The 21,569-nt window shown below is 42.4% G+C and overlaps 2 protein-coding genes across 9 annotated transcripts; one reads left to right on the plus strand and one right to left on the minus strand.

Moving 5' to 3' along the window:
- The first annotated feature begins 266 nt into the window (after positions 1-266).
- BBIP1 (BBSome interacting protein 1) lies at positions 267-5,044 on the plus strand. Of its 2 annotated transcripts, none has more exons than XM_086900925.1 (3): positions 267-388; positions 464-677; positions 2,865-5,044. In XM_086900925.1, exons 1-2 carry the CDS (start codon positions 343-345, stop codon positions 637-639), a joined length of 222 nt encoding a protein of 73 aa, XP_086757051.1. In that variant the 5' UTR covers positions 267-342; the 3' UTR covers positions 640-677; positions 2,865-5,044. The 2 variants fall into 2 exon arrangements, with proteins under 2 accessions (XP_086757051.1, XP_086757052.1); XM_086900926.1 differs by having other exon boundaries at positions 277-388; positions 2,870-5,044.
- On the minus strand, positions 1,285-20,591 carry PDCD4 (programmed cell death 4). Of its 7 annotated transcripts, none has more exons than XM_086900923.1 (13): positions 20,188-20,591; positions 16,024-16,171; positions 14,770-14,866; positions 11,164-11,460; positions 10,538-10,632; positions 8,786-8,899; positions 8,264-8,485; positions 7,904-8,001; positions 6,266-6,380; positions 5,282-5,389; positions 4,113-4,223; positions 3,233-3,372; positions 1,285-2,032 (listed from the first exon to the last, which is right to left on the minus strand). In XM_086900923.1, exons 3-13 carry the CDS (start codon positions 14,807-14,809, stop codon positions 1,972-1,974), a joined length of 1,401 nt encoding a protein of 466 aa, XP_086757049.1. In that variant the 5' UTR covers positions 14,810-14,866; positions 16,024-16,171; positions 20,188-20,591; the 3' UTR covers positions 1,285-1,971. The 7 variants fall into 7 exon arrangements, with proteins under 7 accessions (XP_086757049.1, XP_086757050.1, XP_023785612.1 ...); XM_086900924.1 differs by having other exon boundaries at positions 20,153-20,289; XM_023929844.2 differs by lacking the exon at positions 20,188-20,591 and adding an exon at positions 19,825-20,160.
- Between the last annotated feature and the right edge of the window lie 978 nt (positions 20,592-21,569).

The following is a 21,569-nucleotide window of genomic DNA, read 5'->3' on the forward strand; positions in this document are numbered from 1 at the left end:
CCGGCGGGCGTGCAGGCAGCGGCTCGCCGGGGCCGGGCAGGCCCGCGCAGGTGGGGCGGCTCCGCCCCAGAGCAGAGCGCGGCGCAGCTGAGGCGGGGAGCGGCATCCCGGGAATCCCGGGACCGGGAGAGCCCCGGGGGAGCAGCTCCCGCCGCTGCCCCGGAGCAGCGACACGCCAAGGACTACAGTTCCCAATGCGCATTGGGGCAGCCAGAGCCCCGTTAGGCCTACCACTCCCAGCATGCACTGGGGGCCCCCGGCTGGGGTGCGTGGGCGTGGCGCCGCGCAGCGCAAGCTGGGAGCTGTAGTTGTCCCCGGCGGCGGTGCCGTGCCGGAGCCGCCATGCCGGAGGGGACGGGAGCGCTCCGGGAGGTGCTGCCCAAGCAAGGTACCAGCGGCGAGCACCGCCCGGCCCTGCCCGCCCAGCCCGCAGCTCGCTCACGGCCCTTTTCTCCCTTTGCAGGGCAGCTGTCGATGGAAGACACGCCCGCCATGGTGCTGTGCAAGCCCAAGATCCTGCCCCTCAAGTCGGTGTCGCTGGAGAAGCTGGAGAAGCTGCAGAAGGCGGCGCTGGAGGCGGCTCAGCCGCCCGAGTCGGCCCCGCCGCCGTCCGCGGGGGCCGCGCCGCCCCGGCAGTAGCGCGGGAGGGTCGTGCCCGGCCGCACCCGCGATCGGAGGTACCGCTGTGTAACGGGATTAAAGTGTGGCCTGAACGCGGGCGGTGGTGCCGGGCTGGGCGGGGAGGCCGCGGGTCGGGCGCTGTTGGTGTAGGAGTTGCGCTGGTCGCTGCCCAGGCCATGTTCTAATTACGTCCTTAGAGGTACCAGAACCCCTTGGAAAGGGGAGGCGAGTTCCACAATCCCCTGCTCCAAGCCGGGCTCACCAGACCCGCTCGAGCAGTGCAGCACTTGGATTCCAGAGCACAGCGTGTTCCCGGCCCTGGAAGGCTATTCCCAACATTTCAGAGATCTTGACATGAAACTGAAGAACAAAGGATAGGCTCTATCGTGCTTCTGTAAGCGAGTCTTCCTTAGACCCGGTCTTGTTCTTGAGCAAGGGCTTGGCGAAGCTCTGCTACAGACACATCCCCAGTATCTGTGCCAGCCTGGACGCTCCTACGCAAGGCAGTTGTGTTTTCCAAAACAGATCTGCTAAACACTTACTTACCATGAGCTTAATTATCCTGTGCTCTCCTCCCAATTGCAATACCAAAGGGTGGCGCGTTAGATGTACTGCTTAATTTATTCTGCTTAAAATAAATAAAAAGAAGGCAGAAACAAGAGCTTCACAAAAAATATTTTTAATATGTTTTACCAGAACTTTTCACTTTTCCAGTTACATAGAAAAAAAAGACAAGTTTGGTACATGGGGGCTGAAACCAACCAGTGTTCTCTCTCCCCTGAAACAGATGAATTTGTCTTGTGACCCAACTGTATTTTCTTGGGCTCTTTAAAACAAAGAAACTGCTATTTTTTTTTAAACTCCCAAAGCACAGTATTTCTTTAGCAGCAATGGAAATGGGATCACAGCAGCTTAACTTGACCCTTCTATAATAAAGCTTTGTATAAACCAGTGATTTTATGATGACAGCACTGTCCTGGAAAGAGCAAGCGGCAGTCAGACATCGATGCACACGTGGAATGATTAGGTCAAACATGGCACATACAGAGATAGCTTATTTCAAGGCACCACCACAGCATAGTGGCCAGTTGTTCTACTATATGCCCAAAGAAAGAACACTTCTTCCTGAAATTTACAAAACTATTAAAAAAAAAAAAAGAAAACAATTTGTACCCAAAACATGTGCTCTTAAAAAAATACAAACTGTGCTAAGCAACTCCTAAATTTGGTATGTCCTAGATGTGTATACATATATACATACACACACCAGAGGAGCATGCGTGTTGTATATATCGATAGCGAGCTATGTTCCCTTTCAGCTTGTAAGGCTTCAGGAGGCAGTTCTCACATTCAGTAGCTTTCTAGCTTCAGACGACCTCCATCTCCTTCACTCACAAAACGCTTCCTGCCCCTGTAAGAAAGTAGAAAGTATCTTTTCAGTACTTTAGAGTAGCAGTGCTTGTTTTTTCTTGCTGCGAAGAATCTTCTCTCTGGTATTGGACGTCAAATATAAAGTGTGAGTTGAGCAGGGTTAGCAGTGATCACATTGTCACCTCAGCTGCTTAAAAATGCTAGTTTGGGAACCTAGGAATGGTGGGTTTCTACTTAAAGTACACAAACCAAAAATGCGTCTCAGCACGTAACGGGTAACCAAAGTATAATCAAGCTTTTGATGCAGTGATGACTCTCAACCCTCCCACACACCCAAACCTACACAACATTTGATACCAACACACAGTTTTAAGTGTAAAGTCCACAAATGGAGGTTGGTCTTGATAAAGATGCTAACATCCCAAGATCCAAATTTATCACAAGCTGTTGAGATGGTTTAAGAACTCTAGCAAAATATCCAAAATAGAAAAGACCGGTCAAATAAATAGTATTCCAAATGCATAAAACTGAGTAATAGTTTTAACATCCTATTTAAAAATTTACATACATTCCCCAGAGGAAATGAAACTTATTAACTGTTTTGTGACCAGTAAGGAGGTAACAGCATACTGATTAGGTACAGTTCACACAGCATTATTTATGCTATGAGTAACCAAGCCATAACAAACCAAAAGTATTATATGAATCACAGGACAGATAGGAGGAATGGGGTGTGCAGCGTTTATCCCATATTAGTGTCCTGTTCATTTTTATATAAATATTAGGACTGGCTGTCTCATCTTAGAGCTCTACTCAGGCTGTTTGATATGTTTAAACCACTTTTAAAGGATGTTTTTTTTCCATTCCCCCAGTATAGCTGACAGTTTTCCACTGTTACCTACATGGACCATTGTGACACCTGGATCTTCCAGATTGGTGCTGCACTGATTTCTACCAAGCAAATCGGGAAACCAGAAGAGAGGCAGCCTTCGTACTCTGGGGAGCAATGAGGGGTGCTGCCTGGGATTCATGGGAGGCTGCCTTTCCCCAAGTATTTATCCCAGCCTCGAGGTTTCACATCAGTGCAGATTCTTAATACATGTTTTACCAGTCCAACTGTCTGTCCATCCTCCAGTTTCTACTTCCAGTCAGTACCACTTTGGACCCAAGCTGCTGTTTTCTGTAACCATTGACAGGAATGAAGAATAGTGCCTTTGCCTATCTACAATGAAACAAGTACCTTGAAGGGCAGAGGTCTCTCAGTGGTTTGGAGATGATGCCAGCCTGAAAGCATTCCTCTACAAAGCGCTCGAGCACAGAATAGGAGTGTGGCACATCCAGGTTAATGTCTGGGATTTCACAGTAAACCCGTTCATAGCCCTGCAGTGTAAGGATTCAAATAATCATCAGGTTATTCTATGATTTTATTACAATATTTTCAAATATCCTTTTGCATTCCAGAGGATTTATTTTTTAATATGGTTTCACAAACCTAAAGCATTGCAGCTATTTGTCAGAAGAGAAATAATATCAGCCCATACCATGGCATTATACAAATATCTATCTACATAAAAACACAACCTAAACTTTAAACTTCTTCAGATGTCAGAAATACAGACAGTATGAAATCTGTATGTTAGCCTGCCTGTCACTACATGGGTAGTAATATGGGAAGAAAAATTAGTAAGTATTCCATATAAGTGAACAAAATGTGGCCACAAATGACCAACAGAAGTTTATGCAGCAGGGGAGAGTCTGGAGACAGCCAGAGATGACTTCATCACTTCTCACCAGCAACACAGCTGGGTCAATTTTTATTTAAGTGTTGGTGTGGTCCCCAGTCTGCCCTGGGACAGAATTGATGTCCTATACTCATCCTGAGAAGTAAAGTCAGATGATTCCAGCTGTGCAAAATACTGGTTTCTATACTGCTCTACTTGACATTGTAATTAGTAGGCCTTTATTGTACTACTTCAGTTACAAAGAACTACCAGATAAAAAGACAAAAGATGAAGCAACATTGCAGCATTTTAGATAATTAGTTTTAACAATTTACCTGCATAAAGGCAGCTAGAAATTTAAGAAGACCTTATGCAAAGTCTTCTAAATGCCATACTTACTCTTTTCATTTGGTCCACAGTAATGACAGATGACTTCCACAGAGTTTTCAATAAATCCAGTATCATTTTAAAGGTCTTTTCTCCAGTTGACTCCAAAACCAGTACAATGGCCTAAAACAAATCATACAAGTGTGTGACTAAAATTAAAACACTGGCTCAGGTACAAGATGTGTAACCACATGAGGTACAGAAAGGAGTGAATGCTTTGTTATGAATTTTCTGGGAAAACCCATTTGCTACATGCACTCACAATTTCAGTTTAATATAATTATTATTAAAAAAGAAAAACTGTTGAAGAGTTCTTTGGGTAAGATAAAAGGTATGAAAAACCATAAAGACTAGACAGAGTGAAAAGCATTGCCTTTCTGTCTCTGGTTTCAGCACTACATGGCTATATCCATATGGCTGCTGCAGTACAGATGGCAATTAATTAACTTCATGAAATTAATTTTGTATCCTGGGGTTTTAATTTTGTATCCATGGGAGTTTCTTATCTGTGATTTTAGAAGGACTCAGAAATTTAAAATCTACAATACTGCACAACCCCCATCAACTGAAATAATTTTGTAGTTCTATTGTGAAGGAATTTTCTATAACAAGTCAATTTACTGAAAAGGAAATTTTGTAGATTGTGGGTGTTCAGCTTTATTGGTAAACAACCATTTCTCAATTTGGCAGATAAAAGACTACAAATGAGAACAGTGTCCTGTATAGACTGGGTCTGAAATATGTAAGCTTTTATAAATGTGCTGGGTGAAACAATCCTACCCTGAAAAAGGAAGCTCTATAACTTAACAAAAACAGGTAACACCCATTAGAATACCCAGATATCTGAAACTAGAAAGAAATAAACACAAAAACATGCATGGGAGGGTTTTTTTGTTGCTGTTCCTCAGCAGAAAATAAACTGATTTTCAGGAACTTAAAAAAAATCTGAATTCAACTATTTAACCCACAAAAATTACTTCTGGATCTTCCCAGAGTCAGCAGCAGCTGACTTGTTGCACAGTGCACACACAAATGAGCACACAAACCATTAACTTTACATGAAACAATTTAGTTACTCAAGTAACAGAACAAGTAACCTAAGCTTCCAATGCCAGTTATATAATTTGCATGCCCACATCAAAATACCAACAATTATTAAAGGGACTCTGATTTCTCCTTACTTCATATACAAGTTCATGGTGAAAATGGGGTACTTCCAGTTCCTGAAGGCAGCGTTCTGCTTCCAATACATCTCCAGAAAGCAAATACTCTTTCAGCAACATATCAATCTATTGAATTTTAAAACAAAAACCCAATACTAATTAGATACAAAATTTAAAAGCTGTCAACTGTTTTGATAATACACTATCAACCCAGCACCAAGTTAGTTCCTCAAACTTGCTGCTAATGCTTTTATAAATGTATTTAAACTCAGGCATTAATTAAATGGAGATGTTATCAGTAACCCAAAACACAGTGCAAGCCAAATACCTATCTACAGTGTTGATACAGAAGCACCAAAACCATTGTTTTATAAGATGTGCATCACCATAAAAGGTGCATGTGTGTAATTAAGTTTATCCTCTCCCCTGAATACCTTCTCCTATCATCTGTTACACTCCCAACCTAGAAATTATAACATGACCTTTTCCTGTAGACCTGCTTACTTTACAGCATGGATCTCTAAACATTCCTGGTTTTTCCTCTCTCTTTTTTCAGTTATTACTGTGCTTTTGATCAACAATGCCAAAAAATTAATAGTTCATCTAGTTTAGCCAGTTTCATCTTGGCTTTTAATTACTTCATCACTTTATATTGTGATGTCTTAAAAAGCTGAATACTTACAAGTTTTGCATAAAGAAAAAGAAACATATACTTGCAATATAGAATGTTGTACTAGCATTCTCCCACCAGTGACAAATACTACAAAATCAATGAAATTATCTACATCGGTTCTACTACTTCATCTAAATAAATTACAAAAAAATATTTTAAAAAATTATAAAAAAAATAAAAATAAAAAAAAGGAAGTCCAAACAACAAAACAAAACCAACACTCATGACATAAGACATCATTTTAGTTCGGGATACATGTCTCTCTTCCCTCTACCCCAAAGTAAGCTTAGACCAAGAGCCAACTGGAGACTGGGGAGTTGTGTCATTACCTCTTTGACCAGGTGTTTCACCGACTGCTGGCCCCCTCCTGCCCCCCAGACGCTGTCGATGCGCTTCCCTCCCTTGCTCATGCTCAGCAGCACCGTTGCTCGGTCCAGTGCAGCTCTAAAGGCAAAGTCAGTACTTAAAACCTGATTACAGAACTTCATTAAATGCATCTGCAACTTCCCCCATAGCCACTTCTCCTCAAGACACAGCTACCAGATCTTTGGGAAGAGATCAAGTTATCAACTCCACAGGGATCATCCGGATCAAAAAAACAGCAAATAAGCTCCCCATGTTATCTTTCTGTCACCCTTACACTCCTGCTCATACCAAGAACAGGTAACAATCCTGTGATGGCAGTAGATTAAATCACCAATGCAGAACCTGAAACATCCTCAAAAAAACCCAGCTGAATACTTTCTTATGGAGAAACAGATTGTATGCAGACTCCTCCAAGAATGCAGCTTGGCAGGTGGATCTCAAACAAAAAAGGCCTGAGTTGTTGCCACACTCAAGAACAGTTTTTTACTGAAATACCGTTTTCCGTTTGGGTCTGAAGAATTATGAAACCTTTAGAATTTAAACCAAAGAAAACACTTCAGAAGGTAAATAAGTAGTTGGAAAAATAGCACAAGCTAGGGATGCCTGCCAGTTTATTGAAAAAAATAATAAAAAGGGAAGTAAGATGAAAAAAATAAAGAAGTCTGGGATACAGTGTGTACCATCCGTGTAAAGGAGGAACAGTTCTCCCAGTCCTCATGCTGGGGGCAAGCCAATAACAATAACTCTATTCACCAAGATTTAATGAGCAGGAAAGACTGGCCAAGAAATAACAAAGGCAGCAAAGCATCCCAGATGTGCAGAATGCAAGCTACAATCCTTCACATCACAGGACACACTTATATAAGTGACAGACAATTTTCTCAATTTGAGCCCCCAAAGTAGGCAGCTAAGAACTGCTCTTCCTTCTGAAAGTGCACAACTATAATCATTGCAAATGCAACTTCTGGAAGAAACAGGAGTTCAGCACCTCCATATCAAGCTTGAAACATACACTTACGGTGGTAAGAAAAATAAAACATGACTCATTATTAAAACATCCCTCTTTGTCAAAGATTGCTCCTTCAGACTTCTCACACTGACATGGAAAACAATTGTACTTCTTGACAAATACAGCATTACAGAGAAAGTCTCGGAAATCACTGCACAAGCTTCAAACCTTTGTAAGGCAAAACAGTTAATCCCTTGTGTATTTCACAACATATTTACAGCAGCTGTCCTGATGCTATATTTACCCATTAATCACATTAAAGCTTTTTCTGAGACAAACCCTTCCATAAGCACTTCTTTCAGCTCATTTTTCACCCTCAAACATAAGCTGGACAACAAACCTGACAAACTGAACTCAAATGTATTAATACGTTTTTCAGTATTTCTCCTCTGACTTGAGTCATTTTGGATGTTGTTGGTTTTGCTGCAGATTTTGTGGTTTTTGTTTTTTCTCCACTTCAAATTTTAAAAAAAAATAAAAAATAAAGGAAGTTAAAGAACTGCATGATTTATTCTGAAGCTGTAAATTCCTGATCCTCATCTTTGAGATTTGGAATAGAAACCTGTCTCTATACAGAAAGCAAGGAAATTACCGAGCTTGGACACAATCCACAGTGCCTTTGTAGCCATCTATGTAGGTACTGCTTAGGATCCCATCTCCAACAGCTCTAGCAATGAACTGGCCCACCAACTGCAACAAAACAGAATCATTTTTAATTAAATGCTGAATTTCACAGAAGTTCTAACTAGATAATTATAATGTGCTTGGTTTTCAGATTTTATTCAAATGAGCTGTTTCAAAGTGAAAACACAGCCTGGGTAATTGAGAGAGGATTACAGACAATAAGAAAATCAATAGATATTTTATAAAACACAGAGTCTATTTCAGTTTATTTGATCTCTTTCAGCCACAGAAAGCTTTTGACTACTGGCATGAAGATTTACAAATATACCTGCGGTGCCCTGGGAGAATCCAACACCAATTCAGGTAGTTCTTTGAGCAGTCTATCAAAGGATTTTTCCACGTCAGTTTTGCTTACTACTGTCCCACAGAGGTCGGAGATAAGCTTAGATGTCATTTCCCTGTGACTAGCCTTCCCCTCTAATGCCAAGGAAACAGCCAGCACTGGCACACTGTATTTCATTTCACCAAGGTTTAAATTCTTCAGCATCTCCTAGATAAGATTTGAAAAACAAAACATTGATATTTCATCATTTTTATTATTTAAATATATAAATAGACCTCAAATAAATATTTATGTGCTTATACAATTACATATATGCTTCTGCTCATGTAATTAACTGCTTGGGTATTCTTATAGTACATTTCTTGCCAACTTCTCTATAAACTTATTCATAGCTGGCAATTGCATTACCTGTATGCTACAGCTTTTACCCCTAAAACGAAGAAATAAAAAGGCACATACTGAAACATATAATAAACATAATACTGAAACATAATAAAAATAACATACCGAAACTTCATTAGTATCTCCATGTTCAAAATATTCCTGGATGATTGGTGTTAAAGTTTTTTCAAATGCTCTCTCATCAAGAGGTAAAACTACTGTTTCATAGACACAGTTCTCCTGTTTTAAAAGATAACAAAAGCAGATACCTTTACTGTCTTTTTTTGCACCTTATGCAGCACAAATAGCATCAAAATAGTGGGTTTTTAATCCTTAATGCTTTGTTCTTGGTAGTCAATATTCTGCCAAAAACATTAGACTCTGTCTCTACTGTTAAAGTGTGGACAATACCAGGCTAATTGTCATACTTCTTCATATTTTGAATTTACTATTAGCCAAATTCAACTGAAAGGCTGGATTTACTGTTAAACAATGGTGAACACACCAAACTCTGTTCCTAGGATTCAACTGGTACCACAGGAGCAGAGGTCAAGTGCCTCCATACTGAAGGGAGAGAGCAACAGAAGCTCCTGCCCCAGCCCAGCAGAGTTGGCTGTGCCACAGCACTTTCCCCTGCAAGTGGCACTCCCATCCCTGGCAGGAACACTGCCTTGTTCCCTCTGCCTTGGTGACTCTGTGACCAGACAGGCGGTGCCATGCACAGATCACAGAAAAGGCATTTTCAGAATATTTGTGAGCAAACGCATTTTTTCCTGAGGGGGAAAAAAGAGGCAACTGCCTCATGTATTACCTATGCTGCAAAATTCCAGCAGCACCAGCTCCCTGATTCAGTTTACTACTTTACACCTACAGAAGCAACATTCATACTACATATAAATACTACAGAGCTGAACAAAGACATCTGATCAAAGACATTTTTCAGCCAATGTTTGATGGAAACAAACTTTTCATGATGAAGAAGTATAGTAGAAATGAAAAAAAACTATCCTTCCATCACACCTAAATTAGACAGAATGCTCATTCTTCATTAAACTTTGTTCTATGCACTTGTCAGCTCCATTTTTAATGGCTATTTCTGTTAATGTAAAGTGTCAAATTTTAGGGCAAACTGATCTTGGAAGAAGGTTTTGATATTCTCACATACCATTCTTTCAGCAGCTATGGCTACAGCAAACAGCCTCTACTCAAAGGACACCACCATTGTTCTGCTTAGGTCATACAAAATGTACTTATGGTCAGTCTTGCAATTATATTGATCTCAGAGACTTTAGCAATCTGTGCTTGTAATCACCATTTCCCTTTCAATGATAGAAAGCCCCTCTGCCCAGTAAGCTTTGCTTTCTTTCCCCTTCCCCCATATGGCAGTAAGATACAATCTTCCATAACATATTCTAAATGTATGTCAACAAAATATCCAAGCTGTCGACTTCATGAAGTGTTTACACCAACCACACAAGACACTGGGTGGGCTGGGAAGACAAAAATCTATAAAGGATACTTGTCCCCACTAAACTCCCAACTTGAGCAAGTCAGTGTTGCATTTTTAACACTGTCTGTGTGTAATATGGAACAGTAGTGCAACATCCACCTCCATGGGAACCAGCACTGGAGAACACCTGGGAAAGGGATGCTGCTTACTCAGGCACAGAAAGAGGGCTTGGGGATAAGATTTTTGAGTATTACTTTGTGACTTCTACACTTCTACACCAGCTGACTTTTTACTAGCCAATAATCTATTCTTGAGCAAAAAAATGAGCACTTCAGTGTAACCAGGCTGACATTCATGTTCACTCACAAGGCCACTGAAATTGATAAAAGAAAATATAAACCAACACTGCAAAGAAACTATTTGCATACCTGGTCATCATCATAATTAGGATCCTTAATATCTACTTCTTCAACATCATACACTTGACCTGGTGTTCCCCAAACTCCTTTGCCACCTGCTCCACCTGGCAAAATACGGGACAGTAAGTAAGGACCTCCAGCTCAAAAACAACACCTCTGATTTCAACACATTCTTTCACTTAAAAGTGATCTATCACTGCTTGTGCCCATCTTCTGACTAACAATACATGCTGAAGAGGATGTGTTTGTCTGACAAGTTCCCACTTCCTCAGCCACTTTTCATCACTTTCCAGTAAGACACCAGAAGTAGTATGAGCTGCACAAGAATTACTGGAAGTTGAAACTGTACTTTTGAATACAACAATGATTTAAATTTGCATTAATAACAGTCCCATGAAGCACCAACAGTTCAGATTTGTGTATTAAGCCTGCTAAGAAAATGTACTTCCCTCAAAGACAGATGTTGATTGATCACAGACATATTAGATTTGCTGCCACCTACTAAATAACAAAGGGCCAAATACCTGCACAGAGACTGTGGTTTATGAAAACTATTCCCAGCAGAAAAAAATGTTCTTTGCTTTGATCAAATCTTTATCTTTCTCATTCTACTCTTTTCACTAAGCTACACCAACCTTTCTTTGGTAGACCTCTTCCCTTTCCAGACCGGGATCGCCTGTCCAGGAGTTTCCCCTTTGGGCTTGTTGGTACAACTCCAATTTTCAGTGTCTCTCCATTCTCACTAACAGAGTCTCCTCTCCCAGAATCTCTAGAAGAGTTTTTCCTCAACCGTCTCTTTGCTTTAGCATTTATTTTGGCTTCAGTAATTGAAGTTGCAGGAATCCAATTTCCATTGATTTCAGTTTTTCGTTCCTCAGACCCACCATTTTCTTCATCACCAGAAAATGGAGCATCATTTAGATTCTCAAGTTCTTAGAAAGAAGACAGAAAAAAAACCCACTTTTAGTTTTAAACAGTTTCATGTTAGAATACTAAAACACATTGCATTTAGAAAGGATTATAACATCATATAGAACTCTTGCTTTTAACAGTTGTTGAAAAAACAGCAAAAATGTTGTTTTTAAGATATGTCTACATATTGCAGTAATAAGGAGTTCCTTATTGCCCTGCACAAAATATCCACAGTCTAAACAGATCAGATGTCAAGAGCTGGAAAGCAAATTAATAAAACCATACATAAATACATAAACCACAGAAAACCCCACCCATGTTAAACAAAAACTCTCTGAACTCCTAAGTGCAATAGATCTAAGCGCCTCGTTCTCACTCCACCCACTCTTCTCTTGATTTAGAAACAAATGAAACTGCCAATACAGTAAATTCTGTAGGAACTCACCAATGTTACAAGACTCATCACCAAAGTGAAATTAACTCCCTAAATCATCGACCAACATTCCCCTTATTCAATTCAAGGAATTTCAAACACAGCTCACTAGCATGCAACAATTTAGGCATAGAAAAATATAAAAACATCGCTACTTTTATGTTTTTAAAGTTACAGGGAGAAAATTGCTGTTCAATACAAAGCTTGGAGAGCTTGGTAATGAAAACTCCTAGAATACAAGATCCTTTGAATCAGTGGGATCTCTCTTCTCTATGGCTAGTCCCTCATTGTAGCTTCTGTCAAGACTGCTTCTAAGTACCACACAAACAAATAAAATAGGTTTGTTTTGTACCCAACAAAAAACTCTCTCACAACTTAAGGATCTGTAAAGAGCACTGAGAAGTGTAATAACTTCACTCTCTGAGGAAGCTAATGCACACTTAATGTTTAGGTCTAAAGTCTTATTTCACAGAGTTTAGATGTCCCCTATTTGCACTGTGTGGTTCAGCAGAATGTCTTATTTGGAGCATTATAAATAAAAGCTTTCACAAGCTATTCTTCCTCTTCTTAACTAATCAAGGGTAAAAAAAAAAGAAAAAGCACCTGAGAACCTATTTACATTCCAGTGAGTACCCTGGGAATCCTTGCAAATTAAAAGACACACAAAGACAGAGAACACCCTCCGCTCTCTGTTACACAGCTCTGTTTCTTCAGAACTGAGTAGAGTCCTAAAGACACAACCAACAGCCCCACCAGTAGTAGGGCAATAAGAGGGCACTCAGAAGAAGTTGCTTTTTCAAAACTGCTTTACAGAAAAGGTCACTGCTATAAACCCAGAATATGAAGAGTACTCAAAATTTACATTGGAACTTAGCTAAAGTATTAATTCACCCTTCCAATACCTTCTCCTCAGCAACATGCATTTGGCAATATTTCTCAGAATTATGTTTTTTTCACTTCAAAACAAGTTCATGAAAAATTGTTTTTAAAGCAAAGTGGACTAATAAAATATTGCCAGTCTCCACGTATTTACCCATATCAAAGCATATCATTAAACTGAGCAAACTTTGATGGAACTGCCTACTTTGTGATCAAAGAAATAACATTTAGATACTGGTGTTCACAGATGTGAATGCTACAGCTGAGCAATAATGCAGCCATTCCAGGCTAAGCTTCATCTTTCCACTCATTACTCCCACAAAAGCATTCCTTTTACGCTTGCAGCAAGCTAAAAAAGAAAAGCATGCATCACATCCAGGAAAAGATTTCTCACAAGCAGCCTTCTCTGTTTGTCTAACATTTTAATAAAACAATGAGAGATTTACATAAAGCTAACAGAGGGGAAAAAAAGAGCAAACCCAAACAGGTTTCCTTCCTCTCATTCCCCAGGAGACCCCATCAGCAACAACCAGCTCCTCTCAGTCAAATGCACTCAAATTCTTCTTCATGCTCAGTCTCCCATGAATTTCTCCACTTTAGACCTGAGACCTGGCTGTCCAGAAACTCCATTCTTCAATGACCAGTTACTTCTTTCTCAGTTTCCAAAGAAAATGTCCAACAATTAACACAAGTCAGTCCTGACTCTGACAGCTAAGAATTAAAGGCGAGGCTACAGTCCAATCTCCTTACACAATCCGTATCTCAGGTTCAAGACTAATGGAAATCCTCCACAGGAAACATCTAACCTGTAAGAATTAATATTTCTCATTGCACTACTACACTGTTTTTTATAGAACACTGTCACTTCCAGCTGCAATCTTTCTCTGTAATATGGTAACCAAGTGGCCCTCCACTATTAGTTACCTAGTCAGGATTGAAAAAACAGACTGAACACATATACTATTTTCCAAAACCTTATAAAATAATAAGAACCTATAAAATGGTGCAGATCTTCCTTCCAGCTTCTTATTTTCACATCATATAACATATACATATATAGGCAGTAACAGTCTTCAATCAATTTTAATACTTTGCTTACTATATATTAAGAAGTTATCCAAATTTATCTCATTACCCTGCCATTAAGCATAGCAGGTTCACTTAAAATCTGTGCTTTTATGGGCTACCTTCATTAACAAAGCCTTCTATCAATTTAAACTGTCCAAACTCTGTCAACCTAGCTCTCCTTCAGCTTTCCACCTATTATCCAAATATAAGTCTAAAACGTTGAGAAACAAAGTGTCTTCTGCATTAACCTGATTCTGCTTAAACATAAGAAATCATATGGAGTATATTGCCACCTCAACTGCATTACCCACCATCTTAAAACATGTACATGTTATTACGAAAAACATTTTAAATCTCTGTGACATGAAAGAGTCGGTGCAGATTATCATAACCTTTGGAAGATACAGAAAACAACATGAATCTATGTTACCCTGACTAAGCATCATAAAATAAATGTGTGATATGGACAAAACATTTCCATTTCATGGCAGTCTCTAACATATACTTCCTAAATTTTTCTCATGCCAGCCCACTCCCAGTCAAGCCCTTCAACATTCATTTCCCCTAATTTTAAGGTAAATTGTTGCATAAAAACAGAATTTGTACCTCTTACACACACCTACACACTTCACTTCTAAGTTTACTCTTTTCTTCACACCAGCACTACTTGAACCCAGATGACAAGAAAACAAGTGCAACTACTATGCAGTAACTTACAGAAATGCTAACTTCATTATTTTAATACATTTTAAATAAATAAACATAATAGAGCAGAATTCTATTATATGTAATTGAAAGAACTATTCTTTAAGATTTTGATTTTTTTTTAACCAGTATTGTTAAAAAATTATCAGGTGATGCATTTTTTCTACAGAGAACACTTCTGGTCAGCTAAACAATTTTAAGTAAAAAAAAACAAAACAACAAAACAACTGAATACATTACTTACCTGTTGGGGTAATATAAATGTGTTCCTTTTCTATTTCCATAGCTGCTTAACAGAGCTGACTGTGAAATGTAAAGTCTTAATGTTTTCCCTCCAGGGCCTAAACAGAAACAGAAAAGCTTAGAGAACAAAAAACACTAGACTAAAGTAAAATGCAAAGATTTCACTCAAAAAAAATATAAAACTGTGGGGGCTTAAGCTATAATTGATTATTAGTAACAGCTGAAAATTTCCTGGGAAGGTAAATGGTGTAGCAAGAGAGAAGCACCACCTTCTAAGACATCTAAGCCTGGATACCTTAGAAGCTGTCAGTTCTGTTGCTTATAAAGGGGACAAAAGCCGTTATTTTAAGGCTAAAAGCCCCATGTACGCAGCTTTTTTTAGCTGATAAAAGCCACCTCTATCAACCTAGACTGTCCTGTTCTGCCACCTGGTTATCTGTATGAGTGTACAATATCAATGTTATAATTGCATCCACGAGAGAAACGTTCTTCATGTGAATGATGCTGATAAAATGGTACCAATTTATCGAGTTCAGCCCAGCCCTTAGAAAACAAGCTAATTTTTGATCCTCCCCACAAGGACATATGCTTTTATTGTATGTGTACATATAGCCATCAAGCTTTCACATCTGTGCCACTCTTCAAACACTCCTTGCAACCACCATCCAATCTGCAAGGGATAAAGTTCTCCTCATTTAAACACATCTCTTTTTCTGCTCCTCTTTCTCCCCCTTCCTAGTAACTGCTATTCTCCAAACCATGTCACTGTGAACAGGATGGCATCATCCATCTTTCCTTTATGTACACGAAAAATAAAGTAGTCCCAAAATTCCCTTATACACTTTTTCACCTGCAAGATTTTTCACAAATCCCTTCATAGGCCTGGGAATATTACTTGGATTTGTGTCTGTCCCATAAGAATTCATTAGCCCTTTTTTCCCATCTCATCCTTTGTTGCCCTGAAAACTGTTCACCGTTTCTTGAGTGCCAAGATTGCGACACCAAACAACTGCATTCCCTTCCCCTTCTCTTCCCTGCTTTTCTCCTTTCATGCCCACTTGCCTGCCACAGACCCATTAACGGTAAATGATTCATCACAGACCGTTGGCTATAAAGAAACTGGTTTGGGGCACAGCATTCAGCTGTCAAGGTCTTGTATTTCCTAATGCCAAACCACACAGTTCCCAGCCTTCTGCAGTAAGAGTCTTCTCTGCCTTACGCATTTTTTTTTAAATAAACATTTTTCATGAGTTACCTCAAGCAATCATTCAGGAGTTGTCAAGTGTTCCCAGTCACTGTTGGTTGAGATATTTTTCTGCGTGGGTCTCAGTCTAATCTGCACAAACTACCTTGTAAGAATAGTTTTATCCTTCCTAGTGGAATGTTCCATCAGTTGTCCACCTCTTGGGAAAAGACAAAAAAAGGACAAAACCAGTGTGAAATAATTATCACAGTTTTCAGCATTTGTAATCAAGATCTAAATTTCAAGTGGAGAAATGCTCTTCCTGTACAGGACCCTAGTTGAAATCCTCTGCCTGGGGCAACATAATAAACACCCAACATAATAACAACCCAACTTCCAGGTGATGTCATTCTGAGATTCAGTACCCTACTTTGTTTTTATCCAAGCCTTCCAAGTCATACTGTCATACTGATCAGGAGACAGGTGATACACTCTCATTTTAGCAATGCACCTTCTTACTAACTCAAACCAGCAGATTGCTGGAGCTTCAGGATGCTGGGATTTATCACTATCCAAAACCCATCATTTTCTGATTCGCAGACTTACATCAGACAGCACTACCAATAAAACTATGGAACACAATTCACAAAACTGCCTTAAAAACATCAGAATCCATGTTGGAAGAAATAATGCAGGAACAAAATGGCCAGAAGCCACTTCAGGCAGAACATAAACGCCATGGAAATTTTTAAGATGAATCAGTGCTACGAACAGTACTTTATAAAGTAGTTCCTAAGACAAGGGTATTTTTCTAAGCCACTGAAATCCAACAATAATACATGCTCGGTGCCCACTACCATTTCTTGCACTTCATCTAAACAGGCAATTCTACCTCAGCAGGTACATTAAACCTTTAGAAACAGTACACGCAGGAGGACAAAGCGTCCAAAAGTTATCAAGACCTCCCGTAGGTACAAAGCATCCCTAAGTAACTTCCACATAGCATACACTTTTTTCCCCTTCTCCCTAACTTTAGGCGAACACCCCCCATCACCGAAGCTTTGGAGACCTGCCAACACCAGCTGCTGTTCTGCAGCCCCACACACAAAAGCCACGTTAAGATTCGGTACTCCTACCAAACCCGTGCCGCTGGCCGGGACCAACGGCGGCGCAGCGCCGGCGCTGAGGAGCGGGCGGGACTGACGGCTCAGGCCGCGGGACCGAGGGCTACAGGCCGCTGGGAGCGGGGCCGAGGGCTCAGGCCGCCGGGGCCGGGATGGCGCACAGGCACGGGCCTGGCAGTGGCTGCCGCGGCCCGGGAGCGCCGGCAGCTCCCGGGATGCGCCCGCAGCACCGCCGCTCCCTCAGGGCTGCCGGGCCCCGGCCGAGACCCCCCTCAGCCGCCGCCGCGCGCGCTCCCGCTGCGGGCCGTGCGCGCGCCCCCGCCACCCAGCCCCGCCCCCGCGCGCGCGCCCGCCCCCTGCCTGGCTGTGTTTTCTGCCCCAGCGACACGGCCACCCGCGGCGCGGCCATTGGCTGGCTGCCGCCCGCCCCGCAGCCAATCGGCGGGCGGGGGCGGACGGGGCTCGGCGCGCGTTCGGCTGGGAGGGAAGGCCGGGGAGGGCGAGACCATCGCGGGTGGATCGGAGGGGCGGGGAGCGGGAAGGAGCCATTGGTGCGGGGAGGGGAGCGGGGCGCAGAGGCGCACCTGGCCAGCGCCCTCCATTTCCCTGTGAGACACAGCCCGGAGCGCCCACACCGGGATAGCATCGCCTGAACCCTTCCGTGGAGGGGGCAGGTGTGCAGCGGCAGCCCCCGGGATGTGGGAAAACGACTCCTCACATCCCGTCCGGGGTGCTGGGTGTTAGCCGCGGGGCAGCCGCGGGGCAGCCGCGGAAACGCGGTAGCAGCTGTGCCTGGCTCCTCCTCCACGTGCTGTCCTACTTCTTTAATTAAAAGAATTTTAATTTTTTTCCCCCCTTTTCTGAAGCAAAGCCGTCAGAAAAAAAAATATTGCCTCTCTTCTGTGTGTTTCTCTCTGCTAGCAAGGGGAGTTCAGGCCTTTGGCTGCCCCCCCCAGCAGCCCTTCCCTCAGCGCGGGGACCGGGCTTGGGCAGGGCTGGGAAGCGCCGCAGCTGGCCCGCAGTTGGCAGACGGGCTTCCATCGACGGGAAGAGGTGCTGCAGACACTTTCTCCCCTGCTGAAACTCTTAACACGCTGCAGGTTTAGGATTGACAGCCACACCGTGCGTGTCCGTCCACAGCCTTCCAAACTTTCCACCTTGTTTTAGTTTACGTTTACTCTGTTTACTCTGTGCGAGCTGCCTGAGGGCACACACCTAATTAGAGATGACAGTGTCTTCTCATTGTTATGTGCCTTGCCTCCATTCAGGTCTCTCCTCAAAACTCAGCTCACCCTTTGTTTTCTCTCCCTGATTTGTCACTCCAGAGAGCCCGAGCAATGAGGGAAGCAAATACAGATCCCTTTTGCTTTGGTACTCGTGCACTGCAGGATTTTCCAGCTACCAGCAAGAGAAACCTCCTCAGGTAACCAGATTACGACTTGACTCTTGTAGTATTATTGCATGTTTTCCCCGTATAATTCTACTCCAGATTGGTATACTTCTGACTAAAATAAGAGCCGAAGTTCCCTTGTGTAAGAGACTCTGAATTAATTTACTGGCCTGGCTCTGCATGAATCATCCGAAATAGATTAAAGATCTAAAACAACAATTATCTGTTAAAAGAATGTGCAGTACGATTGCCATGTTTTCATGATACTTTCCCCATCAGCCAAGTGACAGAAATAAAACCTTTCATGCTTATGAGGACACTAAATTTCAGACTTTTTGAAGTCAGAACAGTCCAATGTGTTCACACAAGATTTTTTTTCACATGTGACCTAGAGGCAGCTTTAAAAGATGTCGTTTCCCTATCAATCAAAAAATAGTTCCCAGATTTATCTTTGCACTTCTGCTGACTTGTGCGTACCAAGCAAACCACCACCGTGTCATCACTGAGATTTGGAAAATAAATTCTATATGCTAACATTGTGGAATTCAGCTTCCCCTGCAAGGCAGAGAGGGGCTTTAAAGAGATTTTTCAGTAAAGAAAGAGGTGACAGAGAGACTGAAACAGTAGCCAGAACCTGTACAAGAGAACATGGCACAAAATACCACATCATACCAATTACACCTTTTAAAGCACCACAGAAAATTGCTAGAGGATTTTCTGCTAAAGTCTAGGGCTGGATCACTTCCAAGAGGCCTAAAAGCTGGCTCAGTAGTCAAAAGAAGATAAAAAACCTCCAAGCTATCCAGCACACCTCCAGACAAGAAAATTGTGTGGTTTTGCTTTCTTCTGCTGAATGTCTCTATTAGCAGCTGGGTTATCAATCACTGAAAATCTCATCTGCACATAGTTTCTGATTTCTAAAGCACTGTGACCTGAAAAAGTGCTGATGTGCGTGAAAAGTAATTTGCATTCTTCCATTGTATCAACCAGCCTACTAAAAGACATCACCTTTTTCCCTTTCTAGTCTCAAACCTGCAATAATTAGAAACCAGCTGATCACATGCTAACCTCTGAGCTGTAGAGACCAACTCGCTCCCTCCTGCCCTCCCTCCCCCAGGCATATTAATAGCAAACATACCACTAAAATCCCCATAATTTGCTGTAACAAAACAGCAAAATTCCTCCTCCCATAGAAAAAAAAACAAAAACAAAACAAACAACAAAAAAAAACAAAAAACAAAAAACAAAAAACCCCAAAAACCCGAACTCTTTGGAGTTTCTGGTGGATTTGCAGCCCGAGGCAGCCCGTGAGGGGTGTTCAGCCGGACCCCGCTGCCCGACACCTGCATCCCGGGTTACCTGTGCCGCGCCTCAGCCGCCCGGCCCCTCCTGCGCTTCCACCCCTACAGTCTCCGATCACCTGGAGCAAAATGCTCGCACGGAGGCGAGCAGGTCACTTTCTAGCAGTCTTCCTTCCTTAGAGCCTGCTGGGTTGTTTTCAAACTCTCCCCTCCCTTTCTCACATGCAGGCCAAGCCCTCCCGTAACACCCAGGGGAGGAATCCATTGGCTGGAGCTCCCCAAAACGCGTGGAGCAGCCCTTCCCCCCGGCCCATGTGTGGTGCACAATGGGCACCGCGTGTCTCCGCGCTGCCCGGGCCAGCCTGCCGCCGGCCTCTGCCTCTCACCGAGCTCCGGCTGAGCTGCCGCCGGGGTGACTCACCAGGGCTTCCGACCTCCCGCACCAGACACGGCAGTGAAAAGCAGAGAGAAGTTGCTTTGGGTTAGAAACACCACCGAGCATTTCCCTTGCGCTCCCCAATGCGGATTTTTCAAAGTTTTACTTTCTGTTTTAAATATTTTCGATAGGCAGCATCTGTGCTCCAGACACCTCAGCAGCGCTGTTTGATTACAGTCGAGTCTGTTACTGTGTCACTTGGAATAAGAATTTCCACACATAATGCAGGCAGCAAAAATGTATCGTATCTGTTAAATCAATCTGCTCTGTTCAGTTGCCTGTCTCTTGGCCTTCTGCTTTTTTTCCCTTCAGACTACTTTTATTTTTGCATCTTCGGCTAAGGTGCCTTCATGAAATGAACTGCAAACGCGGCAAACCCATTCTTCTTCATCAGGCAGAGTCAGCTCCAGGTCGAAAGGGTACTAAAACACGCCTTCACTTTTTTTAATGCTCAGTAATTAGGACTGCTTTTGAACATCCTCGTGCAGCTCCATCCGAGGGCTGGGAACGGGGCTGTGCTGCAGACCTGGGTGTGCAGCGCCTGTCGGGGCTTGGAGGTGGAGAAGGATCGCTTTGCTTTTGCCTGAGCACGGAGACAAGTGTCACCCACTGCCATGGCTTTGCATAAACGCTTTCCCCAACCACTGCCTTCCCGTGTCTCTCCTGGTTTTCCAGGACTTTCCCCTCACGTTGCACAAGAAGCCTCCCCTGCTGTGGGTTCTGAGTGCACCCCCCTGGCAGCACCGGGTTTGCTCCGGAAAACTGTTCCAGGCATGTCTCCTCCGTGCTGCCGTTGTCATCTGTTCATTCTTGCCTTAACAAAGGGCAATCACGCATCTGAAAAGACGCTTTACTGGAAAGGGCTGAACTTGTGAAATGTGCCGAAAAATGGGAGTACCTGATTTAAGAGTTCCAGACGGTGAGTTCATTTAAGAGCTCACAAGCAGAAACACAAAATGCCACCTCTGCCTCAGAATAATTGTCCCTTTTTACTGGTTTACTGTGGGAGAAAATCTTAGGGAGCCATTTATTAAAACAAGGTGTGTTATTACCTTGTAATTATTATTTGACAAGCTGAGGTCCTGTGATTAATAAATCATGTGCCTGCTTTTTGTGTGTATATAATCACATGCTCTATATTTGTATGGACAGAGGGTTTCAGAACATTTACCTTTGTGCTTAGGACTGGCAGGAACTTCTGTGCTATCAGGTCTTCTATCAAAGGCACCATGTGATATAATCCTTATCGTGGATATCCTTCCAAGTTCCATCCTCAAAGCGATTCAATATTTTGCATGCACGGCTGCAGTGGGGAGGCCATTCCAGAACCACATTGTCAAATGGTTGGTAACGATCTTCTGATCAAA

Source organism: Cyanistes caeruleus, chromosome 8, assembly GCF_971803275.1.
Source record: "Cyanistes caeruleus chromosome 8, bCyaCae1.hap1.1, whole genome shotgun sequence".
NCBI classification, from domain to species: domain Eukaryota; kingdom Metazoa; phylum Chordata; class Aves; order Passeriformes; family Paridae; genus Cyanistes; species Cyanistes caeruleus.

Excerpts from the sequence above, each read along its gene's own strand:
- BBIP1 (XM_086900925.1), top strand. The coding sequence starts at position 343 with ATGCCGGAGGGGACGGGAGCGCTCCGGGAGGTGCTGCCCAAGCAAG. Across the intron at positions 389-463 it reads GGAGGTGCTGCCCAAGCAAG|GGCAGCTGTCGATGGAAGAC; the intron begins GTACCAGCGGCG and ends CTCCCTTTGCAG.
- PDCD4 (XM_086900923.1), bottom strand. The coding sequence starts at position 14,809 with ATGGAAATAGAAAAGGAACACATTTATATTACCCCAACAG. Across the intron at positions 6,381-7,903 it reads GTGGATTGTGTCCAAGCTCG|AGCTGCACTGGACCGAGCAA; the intron begins GTAATTTCCTTG and ends CTTTGCCTTTAG. Across the intron at positions 4,224-5,281 it reads ACCATGAACTTGTATATGAA|GCCATTGTACTGGTTTTGGA; the intron begins GTAAGGAGAAAT and ends GATTTGTTTTAG.